This window comes from Triticum aestivum, chromosome 5B, assembly GCF_018294505.1.
Source record: "Triticum aestivum cultivar Chinese Spring chromosome 5B, IWGSC CS RefSeq v2.1, whole genome shotgun sequence".
Lineage (NCBI taxonomy): Eukaryota > Viridiplantae > Streptophyta > Magnoliopsida > Poales > Poaceae > Triticum > Triticum aestivum.
The window spans coordinates 38,413,216-38,436,532 of NC_057807.1; the positions used below are offsets into that span (position 1 = coordinate 38,413,216).

The window sequence follows — 23,317 nt, forward strand, 5'->3', positions numbered from 1 at the left end:
AATATGGGATCAGAATTGGCTTCCCCGTTCTGGACTCATGAGACCTTTAGTGTGCCGGGTACTTGAAAGACCGGAGAGAGTGTTAGACTATATTTATACGTAGCCTCTGTATAGGTCTTGTATATTGTATCGTACACCCCATGTACTCCTTATATATATGAGATAGCCACACCCCTTTACGGGTGTCGTGCAGTTTCCCAAAACCTTCTGTTTAACATGGTATCAACCCTAACCGGTCCAATGTCTTCCGCTGCCGCCACCGCGACCACATCAACATCCACCGCCGCCGCCGTCGCGCCGGTTCCTGCCACGGCGCCTGTGTCGCCGTTCCTCTCATCGCACCCCCTGGCCTCGGTCTACTCCGGCCAGGCCTCGATGGCGAGGCCTTCGTCCGCTCCGCAGCCGCCTCCTTCCCCGATCGCGCCACCGCAGGCCTGGGGCGCTGCATACCCCGATCCGGCGGGTCCCTGGATGGGATCGGCGCCCTACGGGGCCCCTCCTCCGCCGACCGCCGGGCCCTACGGGGCTTCTCCTCCGTCGACTGCAGGGCCCTACGGGGCCCCTTCTGCGGCTGCTGCGACCAACGCCGCCGCCCCGTACGGCTCACCGTATCCGGGTGCTGCGGCTACGGCGTCCTACATCACTACCGCCCCGCAGCCCTACGGTGCCGCTAACAGCGGGTCGGCCCGGGCACCGGCTGTGCCCTACGGTGCCCCGCCACCGCCGCTGCCCTACGGTGGATATTATCCACCTCCGATGGCCGCGTCCTACCCTGGTGCTGCTGCACCGTCCTCGACGTCGGACCCTGGTGCATATGCTGGATCGTCCCACATGGCCTACTACACGTCGCCTCCCGTGGCTGATCATGCCGCGGCTGTTGCACCGTTCTACTTCGCGCATCTCATCCCGGTGAAGCTTACGACAGATAACTATCTGTCATGGCGTGCACAGGTGCTGCCGCTTCTCCGCAGTCGCTACCTGGAGGGCTACGTTGACGGTTCCCTGCCATGTCCCCCACCACATCATCCGGCGTATCATGCATGGGTTGCTCAGGATCAGGCCATCCTCTCCGCGATCCAGTCATCGCTCACCGAGGGGGTGTCCTCCTTGGTTCTCTTCGCTGCCACGTCTCAGGAGGCGTGGTCTGCTCTGCACACGAGCTTCGCATCTCAGCAGCATGCGCGCGCTCACACTATTCGTACGGAGCTAGGGCAGACCAAGCTCCTTGACCTCAGCATCACCGACTATTTCGGAAAGATGACGCGTCTCGCCGATACTTTGGCCTCCATTGGCCAGCCGCTTCGTAAGGAGGACTTCACCACCTTTGTCATGAACGGACTGGACGACGAATATGATAACCTTGCTGAAAATATCAATGGTCGTGACACTCCGCTTGAACCTCGTGAGCTCTACGCCCGCCTTCTCGCCACGGAACAGCGCATCAAGTCCCGCCGTTCTAACCCGAGTTTTCTTGCTGCCAATGCTGCCACGCGTGGCAAAGGGAAGCCCTTCAAATCACCCACCGGCGGCAAGTCAGTGCCTTCGACTCCACTGACTCAGCGACCGCCTGCTGCCGCTGCCATGCCTACGACCGGGGGTGGTCGGTGTGCCTGCTGCCCCTCATGTGGCGTTCAGCTCCCCTGTCAGCTGTGCAATATTCCGGGTCACATCACCTCCCGCTGTCATCGCCGCTTCAAGCAGGACTTCCTCGGCATCGGCAACAATGGCAAAGGCAACAAGAAGCAGGCTGCCTTGGCCACTCATGAGCCTACTCGCCAAGCAGGCCACACTCCATCATATTCCATCGACCCAACTTGGTACATGGACACGGGCGCTACGAATCATCTGACAGGCGAGATGGGCAAACTCTCCATGCAGGAACCGTACCGTGGACATGATCAGATTCACACCACCAATGGAGCAGGTATGCACATATCACATGTTGGTCAGGCCTCTCTCTTAACTCGCACACAAAAATCTCTTCATCTCCGTAATGTTCTTCGAGTTCCTTCTGCTACTCGTAGCTTATTGTCTGTTCCTCAACTTACTCGTGATAACAATGTTTTCACTGAGTTTCATCCTTTTTATTTTTTTATCAACGATCGGGCCACGAGGGACGTTCTGCTTAGAGGTCGCCTACGTGATGGACTTTATGCACTTGATCTACCATCTGCTCCTCGAGCGTTCAGCGGTGTCCGTGTTTCGCCCACTCATTGGCATGCACGGCTTGGCCATCCTGCAACTCCCATAGTTCGTAGTATCCTACATAGTCATAATCTTCCCATTGTGTCCAATAAAGATGCTGCCACAGTTTGTGATGCCTGTCAGCAAGGCAAGAGTCATCAGCTTTCATTTTCAGATTCGAGTCGTGTCGCTAAAACTCCACTTGAACTTATTTTTTCTGATGTATGGGGGCATGCCCAAACTTCTGTGAGTGGTCATAATTATTATGTCAGTTTTATTGATACTTATAGTCGATTCACATGGCTTTACCTTATCAAGCGTAAATCTGATGTGTTTGATGTGTTTCTCCAATTTCAAGCTCATGTTGAGCGTCTTCTCAAGCATAAGATTAGCCATGTTCAGACCGATTGGGGGGGGGTGAGTATCACAACCTCAATTCTTTTTTTAATAAGCTTGGAATTTCACATCGCGTGTCCTGTCCTCATACACATCAGCAAAATGGCACGGCTGAACGTAAGCATCGTCACATTGTTGAAACTGGTCTCACTTTACTTGCCCATGCCTCGGTACCCTTTAGGTTTTGGAGTGATGCGTTTTCCACTGCCTGTTTTCTCATAAATAGGCTTCCTACACGACTTCTTGGAATGAAAACACCGCTTGAACTGTTGCTTAATGAGTCTCTAGATTATACCTTTCTCAAAGTTTTTGGTTGTGCTTGCTGGCCTCATCTTCGTCCATATAATAAGCGAAAGCTTGAGTTTCGATCCAAACTTTGTGTTTTTCTTGGGTATAGCTCTCTTCATAAAGGGTACAAATGTCTCCACATTCCATCTAATCGTGTCTACATCTCGCGTGATGTTGTGTTTGATGAGAATGTATTCCCGTTCTCATCTTTCTCCATAACTCCTGCACCTTCGGTTCCATCTTCATCTACCACTTCTCCCTTGCCTGCTCAATTTGTTGATATTGCATACTCTCCTGCGTTGTTGCCTAATCATGCTGCAGGTACAGGTCGTGGAGCTCGTCTTGAGTTATTGGATGAACAGGAGGAGTCGTCGGTTGCACCTGGCTTGATGCCTAGTGCCATGCATGCGCCATGCATGCCTCCCGCGCGACCGGGGTCGGCAGCCCCGGCCTCACCTGCACCAGCTCTTCCTAGGCTGGAATCGCCTGAGCCTGAAGGTGTCGCCCCCGACTCTCCTGGATTGGTCTCGCCTGGGTCGGCCATGGACGGCGTTGAGCAGCCGGCCTCCTCTGGACCAGCCTCGCCTGGGCCGGAGTCGCCTGGATCAGTCTCTCCTGGGCCGGAGTCTCCTGGGCTGGTGTCGCCCGCCTCCGTGCCGTCGTCTGGTCCTGCCTCATCACTGCCATCGTCGCCTGATGCCTCGCCGGTTTCTCTGGTTCCACCACGACCGGCTGCTGTTGCTCAGAGGCCGCACACACGCAGTTGGTCTGGCATTTTCTGTCCCAAGCAACGCAAAGATGGGACGGTGGCGTGGCTTGCAGCATGTGTTGCTCATCTAAAGGAAGATCCTTCGGCTGAACCGCGTCATTTTCAGGCTGCTCTTGGGATTCCTCATTGGCGACAGGCTATGGAACAAGAGTTTCAAGCGTTATTGACAAATGGCACATGGCAACTTGTTCCTTCGGTCTCTGGTGTTAATGTCATTGACTCCAAGTGGGTCTTCAAAGTTAAAAGGCATGCTAATGGTTCTATTGAACGCTACAAGGCACGGTTAGTGGCGAAAGGGTTCAAACAACGGTATGGTCTTGACTATGAGGATACATATAGTCCGGTGATCAAACCAACGACTATCCGACTTCTGTTGTCCTTGGCTGTTACTCGAGGCTGGTTTCTCTGTCAGCTGGACGTTCAGAATGCCTTTTTACATGGAGTACTGGATGAGGAGGTTTACATGCGTCAGCCCCCAGGGTTTGTGGATTCTGCTCGTCCTCATCATCTGTGCCGCCTGGTCAAGGCGCTCTATGGGCTGAAGCAGGCTCCTCATGCCTGGCATGCCAGGTTGGGCTCTGTTCTTCGGTCCCTGGGATTTGTTCCTTCCACTGCTGATACGTCACTCTTCCTTCTACATCGGCCTGAGGTGACGATGTATCTGCTGGTGTATGTTGATGATATTATTCTCATCAGCTCATCTGATGCTGTTGCTGATCGTCTCATCTCCTCCTTGAGTGGTGATTTTGCGGTGAAGGATTTAGGCACATTGCATTACTTCCTTGGCTTGGAAGTCTCTCGTTCTCCTGCTGGTTTGACACTCACCCAACAAAAGTACTCCATGGATTTGCTGCGCAAGGCAGGTATGCTACAGTGTAAACATGCCATGACTCCTATGTCTGCTACTGATCGTTTGTCTGCATTTGATGGAGATCCTCTCACTTCGGATGACTACTGAGTATCGCAGTATTGTTGGTGGTCTGCAGTATCTGACCATCACTCGGCCTGACATCTCCTACGCAGTCAATCATGTTTGTCAGTTTCTTCATGCTCCTCGGACTACTCACTGGACAGCTGTGAAGCGTATTCTTCGTTATGTACGCCTCACTGTCGCATATGGTTTACTTCTTCAGCCAACGCCGTCTTTTGCACTTTCAGCTTTTTCAGACGCAGACTGGGCTGGTAATCCAGATGACAGGCGATCCACGGGGGGACATGCTGTCTTCTTTGGTCCTAATTTGATCGCCTGGGCTGCTCGTAAACAAGCTACGGTGTCCAGGAGTAGCACTGAGGCTGAATACAAGGCAGTTGCCAATGCTACAGCTGAGATCATATGGGTACAGTCCTTGTTGAGAGAGTTGGGAGTTCCTCAACCCCAGTCACCTGTCCTTTGGTGTGACAACATTGGTGCGACATATCTATCGTCTAACCCGGTGTTTCATGCTCGGACCAAACACATTGAAGTTGATTATCACTTTGTGCGGGAACGTGTTGCACAGAAGCTACTTTCTATCAAGTTTATCTCTTCTAAAGATCAACTTGCTGACATCTTCACGAAGCCTCTACCACAACCTCAGTTTGTAGGCTGTAGGCGCAATCTTAACGTACTTTGTACCTCAGGGCATAGTTAAGATTGAGGGAGGGTGTTAGACTGTATTTATACGTAGCCTCTGTATAGGTCTTGTATATTGTATCGTACACCCCATGTACTCCTTATATATATGAGATAGCCACACCCCTTTACGGGTGTCGTGCAGTTTCCCAAAACCTTCTGTTTAACAGAGAGTTGATGAACTAATTGATCCCAGTTCAGCAAGGTGGATTGAAGAAAAGATACGCACGGTTTTCTTGCCTTTTGATGCTGATACAATCCTCAAGATACCGCTTTGTACCAGAATCATTGATGATTTTTGGGCTTGGGGAGAAGATGATAAGGGAGTTTTTTCTGTACGGTCAGTGTACAATTTTTTTCTGAAATTGAAACTACAGGGGGAAGAACTATTACAGCCGATAGGACGACACTCAAATGGGGCGACAGAGGAAGCAGTTTGGACCTCTCTGTGGCACATCAAGGTTCCATCCAAAATAAAAGTTTTCTTGTGGAGGCTTTGCCACGAAACAATCCCAACAAAGGGGGTATTGCATCATCGGAACATGGCGACGACAAGTGTGTGCGCCTTCTGTTCGGCGCAAGATGATTGGAAGCATGCACAGATAGATTGTGTAATGGCTAGAAGTGTTTGGTCTTTTTGCTCTGAAGAAACAGTGGAGATCATGTTTGACAACTTGTCCCTTGACGCAAAGAACTGGATTTTCACAATGCATGACTTGTTATCACAGGAGGAATTCACTCGGATGGTCGTGACTCTTTCAGCTGTTTGGCGAGCGAGAAGGAGAGCTATCCACGAAGAGATTTATGACAGCCCGTTCTCTACCAACTCTTTCATAATACATTACATGAGGGATCTGGAGCTGCTTGAGAAAGGAGGGAGGGGGACACAGAAGCAAGCTAGTCGCAGACCAAGTGGATGGCTGGAACCGCCGGGTGATCATGTAAAGATGAACGTGGATGCGGCGGTGTCTAATGAAGGAGATGGTGGTGCAGTGGGGGTGGTGTGCCGTGACCACAATGGCAGGTTCTTAGGAGCTTCAACATTAAAAATCAAGTTCATCACTGATGCGAGTACGCTGGAAGCGATTGCAGTAAGGGAGGTGCAAACTTTGGCAGAGGATCTTTATGAAAACAAAATTCAGATTGCATCGGACTGCAAGCGGGTGGTTGAAGATGTTCACAAGGGCTCGTCGTCTGAGTATGGAGCTATAGTGCATGAAATAATACATCGTGTTAACTCTTTTATGTCATGTAAAGTAGTCCATGAGTTTAGGAGCTCGCATTTCGAGGCTCACAATCTCGCTAAATATGCTTTGTCTCTGGGTGTTGGCCGTCATGTGTGGTTGGGCCAGCCCGGAGAGCTTGATTTTGTACCTTTCAACATTATGGAGAATGAATAAAGCATGCGAGGTTGTCTCAAAAAAAAAACTGCCTCCAGACAATCGCACTCGACATCAATTGAAAAGTTACTCCATTTTATGACGAAAGACATGAAGAGCTAAGAGTTCACTCTCCAAAGCATCATTGCAAACAAGGATGTGTCTGCATGCACTGAAAACAGCTTCATGGTCACGAAGAACCATACTAGAACCCGTTGTTCGCACACGAACACGTCACCGTGTATCCTCGACGCCGGAGGTGATGCACCGCAGCTCACGTCGAAGGAGACCCGATCGACAGCGCGATACGCAGGACAGTTGGCGGGTGCTTTTGCGGACCCAAAACCCCACATGCCCAGGAGGGACCCCGTCAGGGAGTGCGGTGGCTATGGACTTCCCTACGTTGACCTGATCGCCCCTAGGGCCTCGTGGATCGCTGTCCTGCAACTAGAAGAAGAATTAAGAACGAGAAAGAAAGATACAAGGGAGAGATAAAAAGTAGATGAACACGAAAGTGTAATTGATAGATTTGTTCGATTGGTGTTGTTCAATTGGTCGTCACCCCCAACATATATAAGAGGCGGCTGGAGTTCCCGTACAAGTAAAAGATTAATATAGGCTTTCCTTACAAGAGAAATTACATCAATCCATGTCCTAGAGTCCTAGTTCTATTTCAACTTGGATTCAGTCTGAATCTGGCCCAAACTTCTATCTTGATCCTTGCGTGGGCCGTAGAATTTACACATGACCTCTGGTGGAGGCGGTCCAAACATCAATTTTGTGTGCCTCGACGAGGCCAACAATCCGTATGTCGGTCACTTTCCCAAATAAGGCCATCTTGAATACTCCACGAGGTCATCTTTACCTTCTAGTCGGACTCGGGTATGCGGCTGACTGGACTGTCCGAATCTTGTAGCAACTTTGCACGCCATATACTATCTTCGATGATGATAACTTCAAAAGCAAAGTTGACCAGTTCGACGTTACGACAATTTCCGTGTTCAACACATCTTCATCTGATGCCATTTAGACAACCTTTCGGGCACCTCTTCTGCTTCTGGTCGGATCACTCGGATTCAAATTTCTCCACTCGGATATTAGTCTTGCTGCCACTTGGGATTTCTTCAGATGTTTATCTCATTTCAGAACAACCTTGATAGATCTCAAACGTCTCCATGTATGCATCCCATGGCATTTTTTCTTGGTCCTTATTATCTTGGTGCATAGTACGTAGGACTTCATACATTCGGTGACTAGAACTAGATCTTTACTGAATTCTTGAGAGTCACCCACCGAACAACTTTGTCCAAGCACCTCAAAGGAATATCATTGAATATTCGGCAACCTATATTATCATTGATAAGAGTGTGGTCTAAACTTATCTGCTGATCAATAATCCTGCTTCACTCGGATCCTGCAAATAACTAACACTTCGGATTTCAATAATCCTGCTTCACTCGCGATCGAGGATGAGGAACGACTCGCGTCCATGTCGAGGGGGTCTGTGAGTTCATACATGTGTTTTCCTCTTTCCTATCCACGTCAGGTACTACATGTTCGCCCGCGACTGCATCTTGGGCTCCGGCCAGATGTGCCGTTGCCTGCAGGCCAAGAAGCAAGAACGATCGATGGGAATCAAAGAAAACAAGATACTGTACGCTTCGTTTTGGACTGGCACGTCCGTCTATGATAGGATCGGATCGAATTGAAGAATTTGACGCAGTATCGCCAATGGCCGCAACATTCCCTCGTAGCTCAACCGTCGCCATTGTCTTGTCATATCATAGGCGGTCATCGGTTGTAGCTCCACCGTCGTCCGGTTGTAGCTCTCACCGCCGACGGTCATAGCAACACCATGGCATCTCGCATGGCGGAGGACCCTATTCCAGCGCCGCCATCCTCCCCTTGACCCCGTCGGCATGCTTGCTCGCAACAACGTACGTCGGCAATGGCTCCTAGCCGCGAGCACTGCTATACACACGATACATTAATGCACGATCTGCGCACGACAACACATCTACACCCTTGGGTTGCCTCGATATGTAAATCTTTGTGGCCCAAATCGTTTCGTGTGTGGATCGTGCATGCACACTTCGTGTGGACAACACTTCCGCCTAGCCGCACGCTTACCGTGGTGCAGTGGCATGACCAGTATGGGCTCACGCCCTTCCACACCGGAGCAGGAAAGGAGAGGTGGTATCGTCTCCACCGGTCGCTACAGTAAGGAGGGTGGGGCCGTGAAAATCAATGCACAGCGGCTGCACGCAGACGAGTAGCGTTTTCGACGGATGATTAAATGATCTTCAAACAAACGAATTGCCATGCACGTACGGCACACCACGACGCATGCATGGGTCACGAAGAATCATACCAGCACCCGCAGCACCATGTAGAAAGGACCCTTCAACATTTAATTTAGGGATAAGTATATTTTTCGTCCCTCAATTCTTTTGAAAGTATAGAAATAGTCCTCAACTTCAAAACCAGCAAAATCTAGTCCCTCAACTTCTCGAACCAGATAAGTTTATCCCCTTGTACTAGTTCGAGTGGTTTCAGATATAGTTTTGACCAAAACTTGACATGTCATCCGGGTTTGACCGCCATGTCACCATCCAAGTCACAAAAGTGACTCCTAATTCCCACCTCACTTCCTCTCTCCCGCACTCTCTCGTTCCTCCTTCTCACAGCAATCATAGAGAGAAGAGCACGGAAAGTACCCAACACACCATACACTCAGGCATTTACACAAACACATGTCGGGCACAGCAATGAAAATGGCGTCGCAACTCTTCCGAGTTCCAGCTTCTAGCTCGCCCGAGAGCAGAGAAGCAGCACTTTGACCTCACGATTCCATAACCGCCATCCTCGTTCGTGCAACCGATGCCCTAGGCATGCACATGGAGGCCGTACGCAAGAACACAGCAACCACGCCGGCAACACATCTAGCTAGGTGCACAAACAAGAGAGCATGTCCCCAGCCTAGCTAGTCAGCCACACGCAAATGCCGCGCCTCGGCCAACCTCAGCAAGCCAGCGCCCTGGCCCGAGCGAGCGCTCATGCAGCACCAAGCTGGCAACGCCGCCGTGCGCCCTGGTCGGCGTCGCCGTCGTGCGCTTTCGCCTGCCCCACCACCGCGCCATGGCTGGCAACCCCGCCCGCGCCCTGGAGGCGTCACAGCGCCATGCAGCACAGGCCCGACACAGCTCACGCTGGGCGCCATGGTGAGCTCTCGCTCAGTCAATGATTTATGCCACCGCCATCATGCATGATTTGTGCGGCCGCGCCAGGTCACTCTGGACGCCCTCGGTTTGACTGCTGTCATGTACGATTTGAGTCGCCGCTCTAGGTCAGGGGAAGGCGGCCGTTGGGTAGGGTGAGGACGCACCGGTCGGCGTCGACATCCATGGGCGTGCTGGCCGCTCCCTCGCCTCGTAGGCGTCAACGAGGTTGAGTTTGAGTGGGGGAGCTCCATGGCCACGGACCATGGGAGCTTCTCGGCTTGCTGTGGGAGTTCAGAGGGTGGAAGAGAGAGAAAGAGAAGAGAGAGAGGAAAGAGGAAGAAGATGAAGTTGAGACAGACAATGGTGTGACAGGTCAACGGTCAAAACCATGTCATGTGAGCCAAAAACCACCCAAAGCAACTCGGGGGACTCAAAATATCTGATTTCAACAATTGAGGGATTAAGTTTTCCTGGTTTTAAAGTTGAGGGATTATTTCTATAATTTCAAAAGAACTGAGCGACGTAAAATATGCTCTTCCATTTAATTTAACCCGTCCTAAAACAGGCCGACACCATGGGATCACACAGGTGTTAGCCCCTCCTACAGTGCATGTGGGATTAACATGAGGGAAGATGGTTGAAATCGGGGCATTTTCTTTAATTAATTGGGTCGTACTTTGGAACCACACCAAGTGAAAAAAGTGTATCAATGTAGCTGCAAACAAACCTGACAGATACCTTGATTGGGGGAGCTGGCGAGTGTACCAATTCGTTCGTTACATGCCACAGCCTCCAAAACAACATCATCACTCTAAGTCGCTTTGTATCATCAATTTCAGAGATTAACTGGCCGAACCAATCTGCTCCAGTTGAACGAATAGTTCTGGACTTCTGATCAAAGGCCCTGGTGGGTGCAAGCGCAGGGCCTCTTTCATGGTTGCCTTTAGGTAGGGCAGGCAGCTGAGGTCCTCCTCCGTGATCATGTCCAACGTTTTGCCCTTGGAGGATGCAAACGTCCTTACCTTGATTTGTAGTTTCTTCATAACATGTCGGTTGTTGATAAGCTCGGCCATGGCGTATTCCAGCACCATATACGATGTTTCTATGGCTGCCTCAAATATGTTCTGGTAAGATCAAACAAAGGGTCGAATTTTAATTAGTATATATCAACTGCCATGCATATATGTATGTGTAGTAATAAGTAATAATTAGCTATATATGCAAAAACGTGGACACTATATATGGATTTTAATGGGCTATATATATAACACTTTTAAATCAACTATGAATTTGCAATGGAAAAACTGTATATAACTTTTGCAATGGGAAAACTATGTAGTATAACTTTAAAATCAACCATGAATATGAAATGGAAAAAAACTGTAAGTGCAATAAATAAAGTAAAAACTGAATCCGAGTCTGAAAGGATAACGCCAGCTGCATCTGGACGAGTGGATCAGAAAAGTGCTCCGCAAGCCATCATCGATTCGTGAACCGACGAGAGTAAGCACGTAGCTACTGGATTGTCTCATTTCATCATGCTCAGGAAAATTGAAAATCACCTTGCTTTTGCTTACAAGCCCTGTTTTCGGTGTACCTGCAGGATGGAGTTCCTCAAGGCCTCCACAAGATGAAGGAAGCAATGATCGATCCGGCCCCATCTTGCCGCTGTGGGTGGGCGCCGCGAACCGGGGCAACCGCTGTCGTCCTCGCCGGAGCGCACGACGAAGGGGGAGGGGCGGCGGCGCTTCGACGGTGGACCACACGAAGTGGGGCGTGGAAGAGATGTGGATGGATGGACTCATGTACGGCGTGGCCCTGTGTGCAGCAAAGGCCCAATAGACCAGTACAGGGTTTTGAAGCCCTCTCTAGGCTTGCCGGGCTGGGCTGGGTTGGATCATTATTTGTTGTGTTTTTTTCCTTCCAAAAAAGGGAATATTCCAAATGAAGAAGCCTGAGCTCACATGCTCTTGTTTCAACCGTAATCTACTAATCTTAGAAAGAAAATCTTATCTTTTATGCATGCTCAATTCTTCTATACATGTGCAAAGTTTCCGTGCCCAATGCATGTGTGCGGGCGGCGGTGAACCTAAAGAGGCAAACTCGGACTCGGGCGTTCAAATGTGGGTGGAAGGTGCCATGTCGGTGTGCCCGTTGCTTTGCATCGATGGCTGCTGAGGCACTCACTGCCACTTCTTTCATGAAACCCTGAACCCATCCATCCTTCCTCCCGCACGTGCCAGTGTAAGCCAACCCATGTGGTTCTTTTTCTTCGATCATTTTTTTTGGCCAGTTTTGTTACATCATCTGGTTTTCAATTAAATTACAATCAAATTTTAATAAGTAAGGAATTTTAAAATGATTTCGAATTTTAAACAATATTATCATGAATTTCAAATTTTTCATGAATTTAAAAATGCCTAGAACTTTAATAAAAGTGTTCTTGGATTTAAGGAAATGACCATGAATTCAAAAAACATCATGAATTTCATATTTCCCAATTTTCAAAAAATTCTCATGAATTAAAAAATGTTCAAGATTTTAAAAAATTGACCCAAATTTCGAAAAAAATCATGAACTTTCACAAATATTTGTAGATTCAAAAAGGTGCATGAATTTTAAAAAATATTAACGAATGTGCTATATCTCCCACTAACTTATTTCTCTCAACTTTCAAGTATGCCACTTCACTATGCAACATGCATGAAAAAGCCCACCCAACATGCAACAATGCATAGGAAAAAGTCACTAACAAGCAAACATGCATGATAATTTAAATAATGTTAAGCTATTTCTGTTTAATAAATAATTTACAATTATACAATAATCAAACACAATAAATCATATATATTTTTCAGTTTTAGCTAACACCTAATAAATGAAATATATTTTCTTAGTTTTAGTTATCACTAGGAAAATTGCCCGTGCGTTGCAATAGAGACATAAACTATAGTTGTTCTACAGCAATCTAGAAGGGATTACATTGATGTGTAATATGTTCTTTGTTCCACAACCATACCTAGATGTGATTATAGTTCAGTTAGAAATCGGAGATTATTTTCCTCTAGAAATGAACATTAGCCCTCAGAACATCAACACCATGCGTGTCTTGTACGTAATTGAGGAGTAGTGTATATTGTAGGTAAAAAGATAAGTTGTTGTTTAGGTAGTGGGAAAAAACAGCTAACAGAAACCATGGCTTCATTAATCTGGCAACCACGTTAAGTAAACAAAACCCCTCATTTATCTGGTAGGCGGGATTGCCGAATAATACCTCAAGAGAACTGGAAAATAATGCAAACAAAAAATGATAATACTGTACTATGTAATTTAGAAACGCTCACGCATTTTCATATGATGATCTCATCAACCTTTTATATATACATGAACGTAGTTTTCAGATCAAACACCTTATAAGCACAATTTCGGATGAGACATGTTGTGTTATAAACTTATAATTCATGTGGCACTCATTTTCTTTCCAAAATATTTGAGTTGAGACTTGTCTCGAGCAGAGTAACGGCATATTCAAGCAGAGTTCAGGCATAATCTATTCCATTAAACAAATAACCTTTTTCCTAAGTAAAATTCCATGATCACTTCTGAGACCTATCTTGAACAGAGTTAAGGCATAATCTATTCCGTTAATGAAATACTAACATTTTCCTATTCTGCTCAATACAATTTCATGATCACAACTGCATAAACTACTTATTATCAACAACACAAAACTGCTGGAGATTAGAAAAGCGATGGAAATATATTAATGATTTGCAAAATAAACAAAGCAGGATCAAAAGAGGCATCACACCAGGCTATTCACAGTTACGTAGCAATTGCTTCTGCCGCTAACATCTTCAGGCACAACCATAGCACCAGAATGCACTCTATACATTTTTTCCACAAAGAACCACTCTATACATGTTCCTCCAAATGTTTACATCCTCCAGCATTTTCTTCCCTCTCATCCTGATGCATGCCACCCTCTCCAGCACTTTTCTCCTCAGCCCTCGGTACTCTGCTCCTACATAGCAGTTGTACAGAAGCAAGGTATTCACTCGGGAAAAAATATATTTCAACCAAGTAGATGCAGATGAATATGATCGGAGTGGAAGAAGAATCAAGAACTTATATTTATACCATGAGGTCTATGAAAAATAATAAACTCGCTGAGGAGAAAACACATGATGTCATCGCGTCGCTTTCGAACCACCGGGACAAAGTGAACAACATCACAACAGTGTCATTGACAATAGCCACACTACAACATCATGCGCCGCTCTGCCTAGACCATAATCCTCCCCGGATATGGCGAGAGGTGATTATGAACAGAGCCTCCGGGCCTTCATGGCGGGGACATCAACAGACAATATTATGCATTTGTTTAGGTTCTGTGCTACTCACTATTTGAAAATTTTGATGGAGAAAAGGATTAGCCTACCTGAGAAGCATGATAGCGGCAGCCTATGTTAAGAGATTACGGAATTGCCAACACTTCAATGATTTCAAAGCTTGCAGTTTGTTCTGAGGAGACGATTCAATTTTTTAATTCCTCGAATGTCCTTTTTGTCTATAGGATGCCCTCATGGTCTCGTATGTCTCTGTGTGTGAAAAGATAACAATTTAAAGGCGAGTCTCATGAATGCTAGATAAAACCGTGTTGGTTATGTTCAAACTTTTCGTGTCGCTGCAAAACGGCACCTTACTATACATGATAATATCTAAAATAACAGGCAGCTGTATGATCTTATTCTACTAATGCCTAACTGTGTGATACATGATAATTCAGCGAACGTGGCTTCTCTGGTATGCATGTGCTATACATAAGAAAATCGAGATAAAAAATCTTTGATATGGGATGAAATGGATATGCATAGAAAATCACTTTTAATGGGTGCTTGCGTGTGGTCTAAGTAGTATGGAGCGAGAAGATATTTTTTTTGCATGGTAATACATGTCTCATCCATATCATAAAGAACAAAGTAAAAGTCACGTAAAAATCGACATGACAAAACCGAAAAGATAGCAGAACATCTCCGAGCTTGACACCAACGCCCGTCACCTGCCTCCGGCACCACCACAGCAACCACCGAAGAAAAGAATGACGAATCACCTCCTCACCCGAGCTCGACGCGGCTCCATCGCTGATATGCAGCTTTGCGGACCTCCAAGATGGCTCACCAAAAGTGAAGCCCTTATCGTTGAACGAATCAGACCGAGGCAACACTCCGGACACGCCATCAAAGATAATTGGGAGCCTATGTCCATTGATGCATACCTGCTTGCGTACATGTGTGCTGCCTTGTTAGATAACTATATACGCACCACGTCGACAGAGCTTGTTGGCATGTGCTGCATAGATGCCGATATGCAAGAAGGTAATGGATCTGAAAATAATGCAAATAATAAGGAATCAAGAATGTCTAGTGTGGATTAGTCTTGAACTCTCGATGGGCATCAACCAAGTAATGCACCACATGGCAGATTGTCATAGCAAATATCCAAGTTCTGTAGACCGGTGGGACAACCTGATTTGTGTGAGGAACTGAAGATGGACCAAACAAACAACAAGTATAAGAAGACATTAAGGCAAGGGAGTGACATGGAGTTGCAGGTGACCGGTCCATGTGCATACGCCATGGAACAAGTGACCGGTCGAAAACAACGTCTTGCCTATTTGCTGCAGAACCATTAGGGACACAAGTGAGAACAAGTCTTCACAGCAGATGCATGCATGTCTCGCTTATTGTCCTATCTACAAATTGGAAAATTAATGCATCCCCAAAGTTGGTTATTGTTCAACATTAGTTGGTTGGAGTCACTTGTGATGGTGGTACAGAAAATTGCTTTTATATGCAAGTTGCAGGATAAACTCCAAGCCTAGATTGAATATTGATATAGCAATATTTACCGAGTGAAAAGGAAGTGCTGTCGGCCAGTACAACATTTCCACACGAATATATCAATCCTCACGCGCTTTCCATCTTTATTGAGTGAAAGGGTAGTGTTCCGCACACTTTCCATCTTTATTCCCTTCCACTGTCTTTTTTCCTGACCAAAATGTTTCCTTCCACTATTATTTGTACTAAGTGAACAATTAGACACCATCTACAAAGAATAGTCTTATGAAGATTAAATAAACATAGAAAATATAATTCACCACACTAACACAATGGCAACGCTAAAAAGGTCTGAAGAAACAGTTGCATATAGGTAAGACAGAATATTTGAAAGTATACAGAATTAAGGAAATTATAGAAATATTAAATAAGATGTATGGTTGCTAATAAATGAGGGGCCACAGGTAGGTAGATGTATCAGTCTATCAGTCAACATACAGCTCTTGGACTCCTTGATCTTATCTCCATTTGCTTCCAAGGTCCTTTGGCGAACGGTCCATATTGCTTTTAATATTACTCCACCGAATTCTGTCAACACGTTATTTGACATGGCTTAATGGGATTGAGCCTGACTTAGCGAGACATATTTGTGTTGGAGTTTGCTTTGTTGTGAACTATTTGGAATTACAGAAATGATTTGGTTTTTAACAGAACATCACGTATTCACGTTTTGCAGGTTATTTTCTGAGCCATGGCATTGATCCATTCGTGATCGCTACTCACTCCGATGGAGGCCAGCGAGCATTTGGTTACTGGATCCATCCGCTGGGAGATGGTAGCTCGGGATATCTTCAACCGGTTTGGATGGCGGTCATGTAATATGATAGACAATTAGTTTACCTATCTATTTTTAGCCAGCCGGTTGTGGCGTCTTTGATTGGCTAGTTTGTGTTTCTAGCCTATTTTGGCTCTGTGTGAGCTTTCTTTTCAGTTTTTTACTGTTGGAGACTTTGACACCTTGTTTGAAACCTTTTTATTTGGTTAATAAAATGGCCGTGTACATCACTCTGATGCAGAGGCCGGGGAGAACCCCCTTTTCGGAAAAAAAGCAACCACACAACTCCATTTGCTTCCTTCCACACAGGGGCGGGGAAGGAACGAGCAGCAGTATGCTGCTCTTTCACCAATTTGGACAAGATCAAATCTGGGCGTTGTTAAGGTGAATTCTCTGCTCAATCCTTGGCCTGGGTTTTTTAGCTGTAGAGCAAGCAAAATTCCCACTGGAATTTTTATGTATGTGTACCGAAAAAGTACGTACAAGAGGGATATACAAGAGATATACCTCTCTTCTTTCAGAGCTAAGCTATTGTGGAACTAGGAAATAGGAGTATTAAAAGGTTGTTCGTGTTCAATCAGTGCTAAGCTCTCTACTTTCATACGCTGCATTTCCTTTTTCCTCCAACCTTCAAAATATGGCAGAGTCGCTGCTTCTCCCACTAGTGCGCGGCGTGGCCGGCAAGGCCGCAGATGCACTTGTAGAGACCATTACCCACATGTGTGGCCTCGACGATGACCACCGAACGCTGGAGCGCCATCTGCTAGCCGTCGAGTGCAAGCTTGCTAACGCCGAGGAGAGGAGCGAGACAAACGACTATGTCAAGAGCTGGATGAAGGAGCTCAAGTCTGTCGCCTACGAGGCCGACGACGTGCTCGATGACTTCCAGTATGAGGCACTGCGCTGTCGGTCTAAGATTGGCAAGTCCACTATCCGCAAGGTACTCGGCTACATCAAGCACCACAGCCCGCTACTCTTCTGTTTTGAAATGAGAAAGAAACTCAAGAACGTACCCGAGAAGATCAATAAATTGGTTGAGGAGATGAACAAGTATGGACTGGAGAATTCTGTACATAGGGAGGAGCAGCGACATTCTTGGCGGCAGACACACTCAAAACTGGACGACTCTACCAAAATCTTTGGAAGAGATGATGATAAGGAAGTGGTGGCGAACTTGCTGCTGGACCAGCAAGATCAGTTGAAGGTGCAGGTCCTGCCCATCTTTGGGATGGGAGGTCTTGGCAAGACAACTCTTGCTAAGATGTTGTATAATGACCAAGGGGTCCAGCAGCATTTCCAGTTGAAGATGTGGCACTGCGTGTCGGACAACTTTGATGCCATTGCTATTGTCAAATCCATCATTGAGTTGGCTACAAATGGAAGTTGTGACCTGCCTGGCAGCATTGAACTATTGCAAAAGCGACTTGAACAAGTCATTGGCCAAAAAAGGTTTATGCTCGTGCTTGATGATGTGTGGAATGAAGATGAGAGGAAGTGGGAGGATGTCCTGAAGCCTCTTTTGTGTTCTATTGGAGGACCAGGAAGCGTAATAGTTGTCACAACTCAAAGCCAGAAAGTGGCCGCTATAATGCAGACCCTTCAACCCCACAAGCTAGCATGTCTGAGTGAACGAGATTCATGGGAATTATTTGCAAAGAAAGCATATGGCAACGGTGTAGAGCAGGAGCAAGCAGAGTTGGTCGGCATTGGCAAACGTACTGTCAACAAATGCAGGGGGCTGCCTCTTGCTCTCAAGACAATGGGTGGATTGCCAAGTTCATATCAACAAGTACAAGAATGGAAGGCCATCGAAGAAAGTAATATTAGGGATAATGATAGAGGGAAAGATGAGATCATTTCCATCCTAAAGTTGAGCTATACCCACCTATCATCTGAAATGGAGCAATGTTTTGCATTCTTAGCAGTTTTTCCCAAGGACTATAAGATGGACAGGAACATGTTGATCCAGCTATGGATGGCAAATGGTTTTATTCAAGAGAAGGAACAATGGATTTAACACGGAAAGGAGAATTCATTTTCGATGAGTTAGTTTGGAGGTCCTTCCTCCTAGATAAGCAGGAGTGCACACACAAATTATGCTACACACAGTTATGTGACTATTGACTGTAAAATGCATGATTTGGCTCATAGATGAATGTGCAAGTATAGAAGAATTGACTCGATAGAAAGAATTGTTAAAAATGTTTGTGCCATGCAAATGTCAGAGGCTGAATTGGAACAAATTAGTGGGCTATGTAAAGGCAGAACAAACCTCCGCACTCTCTTAGCTCCTTCAGAATCACACAAGGTTTAAAAAGAGTTGCTACATGCATCGAGATCACTAAGAGCATTGCATTGCTCCCCTTCTTCAGTTGCCAATTGCAAGGCCAGAAATGTGAAACGTCTACGATATCTTCACCTCTCTTGGTCTAACATCACTAAGTTGCGAGAATCAATATGTATGATGCATAACCTGCACACATTGAGCCTCATACATTGTCATATGCTGCTGTAGTTACCAGGAGACATGTCAGGATTGAGAAAGCTCATCCATCTATATCTCTGTAGTAGTGCTCATCTCAAAAGTATGTCTCCAAACTTTGGCGTACTAAAGAACTTTCATATGTTAACAATTTTTTTTATGGATACTATAGATGGCCTTGGAATAGAGCAGCTCAAAGACTTGCAACACCTTAGCAATAGGTTGGAACTATTAAATTTGAGCAAGATAAAAAGTGGGGAAAATGCAAAAGAAGCCAATCTCAATCAGAAGCAAAATTTAAGTGAGTTGTTGTTCTCTTGGGGCTAAGAAATAGATGATGAGCCTAAGCCTATGGCATGTAATGTGGAAGAAGTACTTCAGGGTTTAGAACCTCATAGTAATATCAAAAAGTTAGAGATACGTGGGTATGGGGGCCTAGAAATATCACAATGGATGAGAAAACCTGAGATGTTTAACTACTTGAGAGAACTCAAAATATTTGATTGCCCAAAATGCAAGAGTATCCCTGTAATATGGCTCTCGGTCTCCCTAGAGATTTTGGTCTTATAGAAGATGGATAACCTGACAACATTATGTAATAACTTTGATGTGGAAGGTGGAGGATGCATTACCCCTCTGCAAATTTTTCCAAGTTTGAAAGATGAGGTTGAGTAAGTTACCAAGCCTGGAGATATGGGAAGAAAATAGTGTGGAAAAGCCTCATATATTTAACTGTTTGGAAGAACTCGAAATGTCCGACTGCCCAAGATGCAAGAGTATACCTGTCATATGGTGCTCGGTCTCTCTGGAGATTTTGTCCTTAGAGAGGATGGGTAATATGTCCACATTATGTAATAACGTTGATGTGGAAGCCGGAGGATGCATTACCCCTATGCAAGTTTTCTGAAAGCTGAAGAAGATGAGGTTAATTGAGCTACCAAGACTGAAGATATGGGCAAGAAATAGTGTGGGGGAGCTAGCCTAGTGATAACCTGGTAACGTTCCTAATGCTTGAAGAGCTAATGATCAAAAAGTGCCCTGATGACCCACAAGTGTAGGGGATCTATCGTAGTCCTTTCGATAAGTAAGAGTGTCGAACCCAACGAGGAGCAGAAGGAAATGATAAGCGGTTTTCAGTAAGGTTTTCTCTGCAAGCACTGAAATTGTAGGTAACAGATAGTTTTGTGATAAGATAAATTGTAACGGGTAACAAGCAATGAAAGTAAATAAAGTGCAGCAAGGTGGCCCAATCCTTTTTGTAGCAAAGGACAAGCCTGGACAATTTCTTATAATGAGAAAAGAGCTCCCGAGGACACATGGGAATTATCGTCAAGCTAGTTTTCATCACGCTCATATGATTCGCGTTCGGTACTTTGATAATTTGATATGTGGGTGGACCGGTGCTTGGGTACTGCCTTTACTTGGACAAGCATCCCACTTATGATTAACCCCTATTGCAAGTATCCGCAACTACAAAAGAAGTACTAAGGTAAACTTAACCACAGCATTAGACATATGGATCCAAATCAGCCCCTTACGAAGCAACACATAAACTACGGTTTAAGCTTCTGTCACTCTAGCAACCCATCATCTACTTATTACTTCCCAATGCCTTCTTCTAGGCCCAAATAATGGTGAAGTGTCATGTAGTCGACGTTCACATAACACCACTAGAGGCAAAGACAACATACATCTCATCAAAATATCGAACGAATACCAAATTCACATGACTACTAATAGCAAGACTTCACCCATGTCCTCAGGAACAAACATAACTACTCACAAAGCATATCCATGTTCATAATTAGAGGAGTAATAATATGCATTAAGGATCTGAACATATGATCTTCCACCAAGTAAACCAATTAGCATCAACTACAAGGAGTAATCAACACTACCAGCAACCCACAGGTACCAATTTGTGGTTTTGATACAAGATTGGATACAAGAAATGAACTAGGGTTTTGAGAGGAGATGGTGCTGGTGAAGATGTTGATGGAGATTGACCCCCTCCCGATGAGAGGATCGTTGATGATGACTGTCGTGGAATTATCACGTCAGATGTCCTCGTGAAAGGACTTAGTCGTGGAGCCATCACAACGGGTTAGCTTGAAGGGGTTAAACCGGACAAGGGACATGGGAGTTTTATACTAGTTCGGCCCCTTCGATGAAGGTAAAAGCCTACGTCTAGTTGTGATGGGATTGATTGGGTTTCGATGATCAGGGAGCAAAACACGTTGGCCTGAGTCTCGAGTTGTTCTCCATTGTCCCTGAACCGCCGCCGGGTCGTCCCTTTATATACACAGGTTGACGCCCGGCCGGTTTACAGAGCCCTGAGGCCGACTCATACAAAGTGTCCGGCTCGGTCTCTCCTTTCCTAACTTACATTACAAGTTTACATAGTCATGGCAGTTTACCAATATGGGCCCTAATCCGCCTTTGGGTTTCTGGCTTCTAGGCTTCATTTAGTAAAGCGCCATCTTCTGCATCTTCATGGGCTTCAACATAGTCGAGGGTAAACCGGGCCCTCCTGGCCGGTTTACACTCAGCAGCTATATCCTCAACATTAGGCCCCAGATTGATTTGACTTTGTTCATGTCAATCTTCAATACTTCATAGATCTCTGGCAGGTATCTTCTTGTTTTTTCGTAAACCGCCATATTGTCTTCTTCTGTAATTTTGTAAACCACTGTGACGTCATCTTCTGAACACAGCAACGGTCCATCCTGACATCATCTCTGTAAACAAAAATTAAAAAGATTCCCTTCACTTAATGGTTATCCCGAAAATCAAGGCGACAAACGCACTCATTCTGCCGTTTCGGGCTCCTTGATTCCCGCGCCTACCGTTTTACTCTCTCCTCTATAAATAAGGCCCGAGGGCCCTCCTATCTTTTTCCCCTTCTGTGCTTTCTTCTTTTCTCGCGATGCCGAAACTCTGAAGCTCCGCCGCCGTCCGCGACCTTCGAGAACTGCATCGACAAAGGCCGCTGCATCAACCTGAAACGGACCAGAAACTCATTGCCCTCCTCCGCAGCAGATCTGCAGTGGTAAACTTCCTCTTTCCTTCATCTTTAGATCTGTTTCTAGGGTTTGCGAGCTCCTCTGCATAGTTCTTCATCCTTCTTTGTTCTTCCTCCTGCCGAGACAATTTTGATCCAATAACAGTGTAGATCTCATGCGGTAGGTACTCCGCGTCCATTTTTAATGCCAGCAGATCGTTCTTTTACCTCTGTAGAGTACATGGCCTTCCCTGCTCTACTTAGCACCTTTAGAGCTCACAGAGAAAATTGCTTTATGGATGTGTGGTAGATCCAAATAAATTTGACCATTATGTGAAACCTGTTTCTGTCAATACTTAGCCGAAATTTTGAGTTCTGACCCTTCTGCCTACAGGCAGTTTAACCCTTTGATAGTCAATCCGCCATATATCATTAGCCCTCTCTTAAACCGCCAACTGAACCTTACATAGTGTTTTTCCCCAGTTTAACACTGCATTATACACCTTAAACCGTAAATCTTTAAACCGGAAATTTTTCCTTTCAGTTCCTCTTTCCGAAATGTCGAAACAATTTGCTGCTTGCAATTGGGTTCCGTCCCGGATCACGGAGACACAGATCAATGGTTATGTCAGCACTGGTGCCTTAGCCTCAAAAAGGGTTCTTCACTGGCGAGTTCCGGAATCGGAATGTCCACCTGAACCTCAAGAAGGAGAGGTGATTGTTTTTATGCAACACTTAGACCGGGGATTGAGTCCGCCCGGATCAAAAAATTTCCGGGATGTCCTCACAAGCTTTCAACTCCATCCGCAAGATATTGGTCCGAACTCTGTGTCAAACATATGCAACTTTCAAGTATTCTGCAAAGTCTACCTTCAAGAAGAGCCAACCGTGGAGCTGTTCCGGGATTTCTTTCATCTGAACCGCCATACAGAATTTTCAGATGGTCCCAACATAGAGCTTGGAGGCGTGTCAATTCAGAAAAGGAAAGAAGTTGATTTCCCTCATGCCAAACACCATAGCCATCCTAAAGATTGGAACCAGACCTGGTTTAACTGCCGGAACACTGCTCCTAACAGAGAAAATCCCTTGCCGGGTTACCGCCCTCATCGGCTTAGCAATGGCCACCCATTGCCTCCACGTTTAACCGCCGCAGAACGGAAGAATTTTGCTCCTCAACTTGCCAAGATCCGGGCTCTGATGGCCAACGGTTTGACTGACATTGATCTTGTCCGCTGCTGGGTTTCTTGGGGCATTTTGCCTTTGAGCCGCTGCCCCGAATTGATGCATGAATATACTGGCAATGTAAAAGA

The 23,317-nt window shown here is 46.1% G+C and overlaps 1 protein-coding gene and 2 long non-coding RNA genes across 3 annotated transcripts; 1 reads left to right on the plus strand and 2 right to left on the minus strand.

Moving 5' to 3' along the window:
- Positions 1-10,483: 10,483 nt before the first annotated feature.
- Positions 10,484-11,723, minus strand: LOC123115560 (uncharacterized). Its single transcript, XR_006456666.1, has 2 exons — positions 11,447-11,723; positions 10,484-10,973 (listed from the first exon to the last, which is right to left on the minus strand). It is a non-coding gene; the product is annotated as an uncharacterized lncRNA (long non-coding RNA).
- A 2,016-nt stretch (positions 11,724-13,739) lies between these two features.
- LOC123115561 (uncharacterized) lies at positions 13,740-14,504 on the minus strand. The gene is made up of 3 exons (XR_006456667.1): positions 14,291-14,504; positions 13,990-14,192; positions 13,740-13,873 (listed from the first exon to the last, which is right to left on the minus strand). It is a non-coding gene; the product is annotated as an uncharacterized lncRNA (long non-coding RNA).
- Positions 14,505-16,846: 2,342 nt separating this feature from the next.
- LOC123115562 (putative disease resistance protein RGA3) lies at positions 16,847-18,914 on the plus strand. Its single transcript, XM_044536693.1, has one exon. The coding sequence runs from the start codon at positions 17,162-17,164 to the stop codon at positions 18,539-18,541; it is 1,380 nt and encodes a 459-aa protein (XP_044392628.1). The 5' UTR covers positions 16,847-17,161; the 3' UTR covers positions 18,542-18,914.
- Positions 18,915-23,317: the final 4,403 nt, after the last annotated feature.